The following is an 8,082-nucleotide window of genomic DNA, read 5'->3' on the forward strand; positions in this document are numbered from 1 at the left end:
TTCCAACAGCCGCATGTGCTCATCTCGGACTCAAATCGAAATAAGATAAATGATAAAAGCACCTCTCCGTTATATAAGAATAACCGGTCTCTTTGACACTTGGTCAGTAGAACTGCACCGGTTCATGTGCGACTTCTTTCCAGAAACAACCAAGCCTCTAGTGATACTTCATTTCGCAAAAATCCACTAAAAAAATAATAGCATCTAACCGCATTCTTATTTTAACGTGTCTCTGTTCCAATTAGAGCAAAAGACCGATCGCGCGGAAATGACACTTCATCTTTAATTATAGGTAAAAGATATCGAGATGTTTGAGCTGTTTTATATTGCAAAAAAGTAAAGACGGAATTTTACGAGTGACTGCCATTCCATAAGGTCATGTCGAATGATGCAATTATTTAAGAAGACCTAAATTGTACCTTAATCTTGCGCCGATAAAAAACACAACGGGTCTTGGAAAGAGGATTCATGTTTGCAGTTAACGCCGTCTTGCTGCAAGATTCATGAGGTAAATAAGACTTTTCGCGTAAATATTCAGTATCAACGTATTAGCCTGTCGCTGAGGAATCTCGGAAATTTATAGGATTTTACAAATTCCTAGCGAATTTCGTAGTTCAACAGAAGTCAGAAGCGCATTTTTCTGTGGATATCTAAATTAATGTAATGAGATATTTTTTATTGGAATGTCTTCAATTTTCACATTTTCCATCACGCTTTCACGGAACACGTTGACAAAGTACGCAATGAATTGTTAAGTACTCTATTGTATGCAACAACATCCTGTGTTCTATAAAGAAGAATTAAAATTCCACTCTGGTGTCACATTAGTTAAAATCGATACGATTTCCGAATTTTTGGGCGTGTTTTGCCCCAAAATGTAATTAAGTGGGACTAACAAGACTTGATTACTTAATTTTTTATTGGTTTAAAGAACATATAAATGTGTTAAGTCTCAGTAAAATCAGCTTTATTTTATGGTTTTATACCGCGTTCCATGTTTATTGCATTTTCTTTCTGCACGTTTAATGAAGTCATTTATCATAAGACTCTTGCAACTCCTGGCACCCTTCCCAAATTTCGTTATAAAAACAAAAATTTGTAAAATTTTACTTTCTTGTGCAAAAATTGTGGCCTTTAACTGAGTTAATACGAAAGTCAAAAACGGTTATTTCTCCAAATTTCATTGCGATAGTGCTAATATTACCGGAATTACAATTATTTTTTGTAATTAATTTTTTTTTCATCCTAAAAATGAAAATTTCTAAAATTTGTTTCTCTTATGCTATAATTTTCGCCTTTGGCAGTGTTAACAACGAAGTCAAAAATAGCAACCTGCACAAATTTCATTGTGGCAGTATCAAAATTACCGGAATTATATATTTTTATATAAAGTTTCGAAAATTTTTACTTCTGAAACTAAAATTTTCCAAAATTCGTCCCTCTTGTACTATACTTTGGCCTTTAGCAAAGTTAATAATAAAGTCAAAAATAACAACCTCTTTAAATTTCATTCTGCTAGTGCCAAAATAAGCGGAATTACAGATTTTAAAATAAAGTGTCGAAAATTTATATTTTGCCTTGAAAATAAAAATTTCTAAAATTCGTCCCTTTTGTGCTATAATTTTGACTTTTGGCAGAGTTAATAAGAAAGTCAAAAATAACAACCTCTCCAAATTTCATTGTGATAGTACCAAAATTACCGGAATTACAAATTTTTCTATAAATTGTCGCAAATTTTGACTTCACCCCGAAAATAAAAAATTTTCTAAAATCCGTCCCTTTTGTGCTATAATTTTGATTTTTAGCAGAGTTAATAAGAAAGTTAAAAATAGCAACTTCACCAAATCTTATTGTGGTAGTGCCAAAATTACCCGAATTACAATTTTTTTTATAAATTGTCGCATATTTTTACATCACCCAGTAAATAAAAATTACGAAAATTCGCCCCTCTTGTGCTATAATTTTAACCTTTTGCACAGTTAATAAAAAAGTCCAAAATAGCCACCTTTCCAAATTTCGGTATGAGAGCGCCAAAATCACCGAAATCTTTAAAATTACAATCGCTGATCAATCATTTCTGGTAATCCCCGTTCAATCTCAAAAAACGAATTTATTAGATAATTATAATCTTGTCTGATTTTTCTTTTTTTATTTGTTTTCGAAACTCGATCAATGAACGCATCACCGATAATAACTCCTTGTTGATCTAAAAAAACAAATCAAAAAAAATTTTGATTCACTATTTTTATCATTTTAACACAAAATCTGTATTAAACTAATCTGTTTATATTGACACAACAATAGAATGTCAATATTTATCGTCTTTTCAAAACGATTTTCCCAATAATCAGATAAGATAACAGACAAAACTTTGCGAAACTTTGCGAAACTGCGTCGAGATTCTTTTTCCTGCACGATGAGCGACGTAGTTAGATCTTCCGTTTCCAAAACTGAAAGTTTCTCCAAAAGCAAATCTGCGCACAGAAATCTCCGATTAAAACGGCGTCCACGCTCTCAAAGGTACTTCAAGTCGTCTAGTTCTGAATTCTTAAAATTTCTGTTTTAGACAAGATTCCGTTGGTGTGATCGAGGAACTCGTACAATGCGGGATTTGTCTGGAGAAGCTGATCGAGCCGAGAATGCTCCCCTGTCAGCACACCTTCTGCTTAAGCTGTCTTCACTCCCATTTCACGGCCAACAGAGTCCTTCTTAAGCAAACTCCGGAGAGCCAAACCTCCTTGAAATGCCCCGTTTGCCAGAAGAAGGTCGACTTGGAGAAAGGCGCGGAATCGTTGAACAACCTCCCTAAGAATCTTTACATAGATTCAGTTCTGCAGCTTGTGGAAGGAAACCTCTCTCCTGTCGGCCCCAAACCTGATTATCGCTGCGTGAAGTGCGATATCTTCGCACAGGGCGAAGAGCAGTGTTGTCAACACTGCATGCAGGTGAAGATTTCACTCCTTTAAACACCACTTCACCGTGGAATTCCAGGTCTTTTGCAACGTCTGTTGGAACATCCACTTATCTGAACTGGAGTCGAACTTGACGGTTCTCGTCCAACAAATCGAAGAGTCCAAATTGAAGCTCCGGCACAAGTTGGAGAACTTCGAAAACAGATGTGAGCAACTCAGAGAGAATATCCACGACGCCACGCTCCAAAAGATCGAGTTGTTGAAGATGGACGAAGAAAAAGCGATGAAGGAAGTGGAGTCAATCGTCCGGGAAGGCAACGTCACTTATGGCAACATCTCCACGAAGATAAACGACCTAAAGACTAAGATCTCCACCAGCTCCGTGGCCAAAAGTGGAGGAAAAGTTAGTTCTTTCGTTACCTTTCCTTCGTAATGTTCCTCTCAGGTTTTCAGCTTCATGAATTTGCACCGTGAGACCTCCCGTCTTATTAGCTCAGTGAACCACTTTGGGGAAGCTCGCGTAATTTTCGACAAAGATTCGTTTCGTTTGGACCAAGCCACTGAGGGGGTGTACAATGGGGATGAAGACGACGCCCCCAACTCGTTCGAAGTTGCGAGTCAGCAGTACAGAAACCGCTCTTTTGTACCGAAATTAGTGTGGAAGAAGTGCCCCCGACCGGCGAATGTCGCGGTGCCACCGTGGGATAACAGTCTTCTTTACATCGCCGCAACGGATACTCACTCTGTCTTGATCCTCAATAGAGACAGGAGGAAGTTGCAGGGACGCCTCACCTCGCCGGAGATGCTGTACCCCCAAGGTCTCGCCTTCTCCAAGCTGCGCGAGGAAATCTATGTGTCGGACAAGTGGAAGCACTGCATCCACGTCTTTTCAAAGACCGGCGACTACTTAAGAGAAATGCTGCAAAAGGGCACCGGCTCTGGAAAAGTGCGGAGCCCCGATGGAATCGCGCTAATGCAAAACGACCAGTTGGTCGTTTCGGACAGTGGCAACGACAGACTCATCGTGATAAACCCGCAGACGGGAGACCACTTGTCCACCATTGGGATTGTTAACAAGAAGACGATGCTCAACATGCCCACTGGAGTCGCCGTCCATGGAGACAACATCGTTGTGGCCGACACAGGCAACCACAGAATCAAAATCTTCCAAATGGACGGGAAAAAACTCCAAGAGTTTGGCGCCCTGGGTAAAAATAAAGGACAGTTCAGATCGGCGGAAGTCGTGGCTGTGGATCCCTTGGGATTTATCCTTGTGGGAGACGGCGGAAATGCAAGGGTGCAAATTTTTAAGCCTGATGGGACCGTGGCGAAGGTTTTCGGCGGGGACGATGGTTTTGGATGGGTGTCCGGGATTCACGTCACTCCAGAATTTGATGTTATTGTGGCCGACAGCAAAACGAGGTGTCTGAAGATATTTTAGGTGGTATCGCGGCGAGGTGGTGGGTTAAATAAAAAACTAAATTACAAAATAAAGTTTTTTCTCAAAGCGACTAATTACTGTCCCTACTTTTTTCACCCTGAAAATTTCTAAAATTTGTCCTTCTTGGGCTATAATTTTGGTTTTCGGCAGGGTTGCTAATAACGTCAAAAATACCACCCCTCCAAATTTCATTGTAATGGGACCAAAATTACCGGAATGACAAATTTTTTTGTAGTGTCGGAAATTTTCACTTCAAACTGAAAACAAAAATTTCTAAAATTAGTCCCTCTTGTGCAATAATTTTGGATTTTAGCAGAGTTAATAATAAAGTCAAAAATAGCAACGTCTTTAAATTTCATTGTGCTAGTGCCAAAAAGATTTAAGTTATAAATTTTAATATGAAAAGTCGGAATTTTTTTCTCCACTCTAACAATAAAAAAATCCTAAAATCCGTTCCATTGGTGCTATACCTTTGGCCTTTTAGAGAGTTAATGATAAAGGCAAAAATAGTAATCTCTCCAAATTTTATTATGTGAGTGCCAAAATTACTGGAATTACAAATTTGAATATAAAGTGCTGCAAGTTTATAGTTCACCATGAAAATGAAAATTTCTAAAATGTGTCCCTCTTGTGTCATAATTTTGGCTTTAGCAGAGTTAATATTAAAGTCAAAAATAGCATCCCCTCCAAATTTCATTGTGGTAATACCAAAATTAACGCAATAACATATTTTTATATAAATTGTCGCAAATTTTCACTTCACCCCGAAACTAAAAATTTATAAAGTTCGTCGCTTTTGTGCTAAAATTTGACTTTTGGCAAAGTTAATAAGAAAGTCAAAAATAAAGTCCGTTTTTTATTAAAAAACCACCAACACCGCACTCTCCCACCATTTTACAACCGGCAACGTCGTCAATGGTGACTTTTTGGTGATAAAATCAAATAGGTTAGTTGCCTAATTGACAATTTGATTACACAAAACGACCTTTCAGGCTGTGCCGAGTCTTTTCACTATTAAATCATTTGATTTGCAATCCAACAGGCTGTAAAAGAAACGTTTTTAACGGAAACACTGCCTAATTTTCAGAAATTATTTTCTCACCAAAAATCTCCATAGGCAACGTTGCCGGTTGTAATGGAGGGGAAAATTGCGGTGTTGGTGATTTAAAAAAAAAAAACGGACTTTAGTAACCTTTCCAAATTTTATTTGTATTTGCATTTTGTAATGCTGCTAAAATTACCGGAATTACAGATTTTAATATAGTGTGGCAAATTTTTACTTCACCCTGAAAATTAAAATTTCTAAAATTGGTCCCTTTTGTGCGATAATTTTCGTTTTTGGCAAAGTAAATAATAAAGTCAAAAATAGCAACCTATCCACATTTAATTGTGCTAGTATGAAAATTACCAAAATTACTTATTTTAATATGAAGTTGGAAATTTTTTCTTCACCCTAAAAACATTCTCTGGTATGTTATCGTTGCAGACAGCAAAACGAGGTCTCTGAAGATATTTTAGGTGGTACCGCGGCGAGGTGGTAGGTTAAAAAAAAAACTAAATTACAAAATTAAGTTTCTTCTCAAAGCGACAAATTACTGCCCTATGATCCAGAGCATGTTGACTCCAGCTCTCCCTAGATTAACCCTTCCGAGCATCCCGTGCTCCTGCTTGTTCACATGGTACAAAAAAAACAAAATACTGTGGAACAAGTTACTGTAACCCTGGAAACAAAGCAATAAAGTCTTGTTTCTTTTGTTTGAAAAAAAATTACTTTGACCATTTCGTAGACTGTCTCTCCGACGATGACTCTATAATGAGGCGGTTTTTCCGACACCTGCTGTATAAAAAGACTCGTGGGGGTCAACAGAGGCAACTTATCTTTGCATTTGATATAATAGAGCCCGCTAAACGGCTTTGTGTCCGGCATACTCGGCAGCGGCATCAACTGGGTGTCCAAATACGACGCCAGCAAGTGCATTATCACCTGGAAAAAAACAGTGTAACCGTTTGGCCCCAAAGTCGGTTCATTTTACCGCTGAATCCGTTGGTAAGGACTCGTCCCAGTCCTTCCCATTGTAGCTGCTCCCACTGTTCCACCGAAAGTCGCTCATGCAGCCCCCTTTCGCTAACTCTCGGATCCTCTTCTCCAGGTACTCCTGGTTGGACGTGATCTCCAAAAACGGGATCAAAGTCGGTAAACTCGGGATAAAATGCGTGATATGAGCAATCTGCGCAGTTTTTCTCAACCGATCCAAACCGACGCTCCCGATTTTAATATCCGTAAGTCCGTGTTTTTCAAACGACTCGTTGATCTTATTAAACTCGCGGACAAGCCGCTCCAGGATAGTCTGCGAGACCCATTTTCGAAGATTCTCGTTCCATTGCGTCAACGCGACGATGTCCACGTTGATCCGCGTCCAAGGGGCTAAAGCGGAGATCTGCGCGTTCGTTGGAGAGACTTTGAGCTCGGTTTTAGTCTTCGGGCTGCTCGAACTGGTATCTGAAATTGGGTCTAGAATCTCGCGAGATTTTTTATTGTTAACTACCAGACTGTGAAGACAACTGGTAGGCGCACTGCCGCAGAAAACTCGACATGTCTTTGGCGCTCTTGGTGACAGGGTGGCTCCAAAACGAGCTCAACAAATTGGAAGTCTGCTGGGTTTGATTGTTCAGGTTCTTAACACTGGAGTTGACTTCGAAATCTTTTAAATATTTATCCAAATCGGTCTCATCTGAGATGAACTCAATGCCAGAGGTGTCTTTGTACTGGATGTTACTCAAGGGGCTGTTGGAAAAGGAGGAGAGATTCGCGTCCGGGGAAACTTTATGATAAGTCCAGGATGGTGAAGACAGAGAGTAGTTTAAACCTGTGAGACTTGGATAAATTGTTGTATTAAAATCGTAGTAAAATCTTACTGTCGCTCGGAGACAAGTTGCTCCTCCAGCTCAACGCAGTCATGTTCATTGGAGTGCTGGATGATGGTAAACTAGGGCTGCTCCCTGGGGAGCTTGAGAACGAATGAACAGGAGTCTGGACGCAGGCGGAGGCTACAGGACTCACAATCTTGAAATTGGGGTCTAAAAAACAACTTTAACACGAAAAATGAAGGCGCACCAACCTCACCAGTGTCACTAATCCCCAGAAGCTTCTTCTGCTCCAAAGTAATAGGAATCAATTCTTGATTAAAATTCGAGATCATAATTTTCGCCACGTAGTATAAAATATTTACACCTATTATAACAGTGAGAACAAACTTAACGTAGTCATAAACATCGTAACGAAACGGACATGAATTCGTGCTGCAACAAAACGGGGTTAGTTGGGGCTCTATCACAGCAACACCAAGTTACATATCATAAAGGAGCACTGAAAGGAGAAGAAAGTTTACGGAGCCCCAGATAAAACTCTTGCGGACATCACGCCGGTTTTTGCTAATTGTTAAACTTCGCTCCAAAACAAACGAGGAGTTGGGGTTGAAAACGTTACGCTTAGGGCTAAAACGCAGTTCTTATTAATAGGAAAATTGGGATTTAGAAGTACTCACGTGCTCATGGTAAATGCAGTAGCATGTCACTGGAAAAATTAAAATTTCTGCAACGACCAACCGGCCTAACCTACGATTCTTAAAAAAACTAACCTAGCTTTTGGGTTCAGGCGGCAACGCGATTCCACTAGACTTAAAAAACTCGAGTTGTTATTGGTTGCTATGGAGTTTGACAACCAATGGC

The 8,082-nt window shown here is 39.4% G+C and overlaps 2 protein-coding genes across 2 annotated transcripts; one reads left to right on the forward strand and one right to left on the reverse strand.

Annotated features, from left to right (window-relative positions):
- Nucleotides 1-2,362: 2,362 nt before the first annotated feature.
- LOC148182060 (uncharacterized) lies at nt 2,363-4,427 on the forward strand. The gene is made up of 4 exons (XM_088049843.1): nt 2,363-2,520; nt 2,567-2,945; nt 2,992-3,315; nt 3,358-4,427. Exons 1-4 carry the CDS (start codon nt 2,417-2,419, stop codon nt 4,351-4,353), a joined length of 1,803 nt encoding a protein of 600 aa, XP_087905969.1. The 5' UTR covers nt 2,363-2,416; the 3' UTR covers nt 4,354-4,427.
- Nucleotides 4,428-5,912: 1,485 nt separating this feature from the next.
- LOC148182061 (transmembrane protein 209) lies at nt 5,913-8,025 on the reverse strand. The gene is made up of 8 exons (XM_088049846.1): nt 7,899-8,025; nt 7,705-7,848; nt 7,478-7,653; nt 7,270-7,431; nt 6,900-7,220; nt 6,387-6,853; nt 6,125-6,337; nt 5,913-6,074 (listed from the first exon to the last, which is right to left on the reverse strand). The coding sequence occupies exons 1-8, from the start codon at nt 7,904-7,906 to the stop codon at nt 5,946-5,948; spliced, it is 1,620 nt and encodes a 539-aa protein (XP_087905972.1). The 5' UTR covers nt 7,907-8,025; the 3' UTR covers nt 5,913-5,945.
- Between the last annotated feature and the right edge of the window lie 57 nt (nt 8,026-8,082).

The sequence above is a fragment of the Gnatocerus cornutus genome, chromosome 1 (assembly GCF_029298725.1).
Source record: "Gnatocerus cornutus isolate USDA-ARS CGAHR chromosome 1, icGnaCorn1.1, whole genome shotgun sequence".
Classification (NCBI taxonomy): domain Eukaryota; kingdom Metazoa; phylum Arthropoda; class Insecta; order Coleoptera; family Tenebrionidae; genus Gnatocerus; species Gnatocerus cornutus.

Bases quoted from the DNA above. Each gene is read 5' to 3' on its own strand.
- LOC148182060 (XM_088049843.1), top strand. From the start codon at position 2,417: ATGAGCGACGTAGTTAGATCTTCCGTTTCCAAAACTGAAAGTTTCTCC. The intron at 2,521-2,566 runs GTACTTCAAGTC...TTTCTGTTTTAG, and splicing joins CGGCGTCCACGCTCTCAAAG to ACAAGATTCCGTTGGTGTGA. The intron at 2,946-2,991 runs GTGAAGATTTCA...GTGGAATTCCAG, and splicing joins GTTGTCAACACTGCATGCAG to GTCTTTTGCAACGTCTGTTG.
- LOC148182061 (XM_088049846.1), bottom strand. The intron at 7,221-7,269 runs GTAAGATTTTAC...CAAGTCTCACAG, and splicing joins CAACTTGTCTCCGAGCGACA to GTTTAAACTACTCTCTGTCT. The intron at 6,338-6,386 runs GTAAAATGAACC...GTTTTTTTCCAG, and splicing joins CCTTACCAACGGATTCAGCG to GTGATAATGCACTTGCTGGC.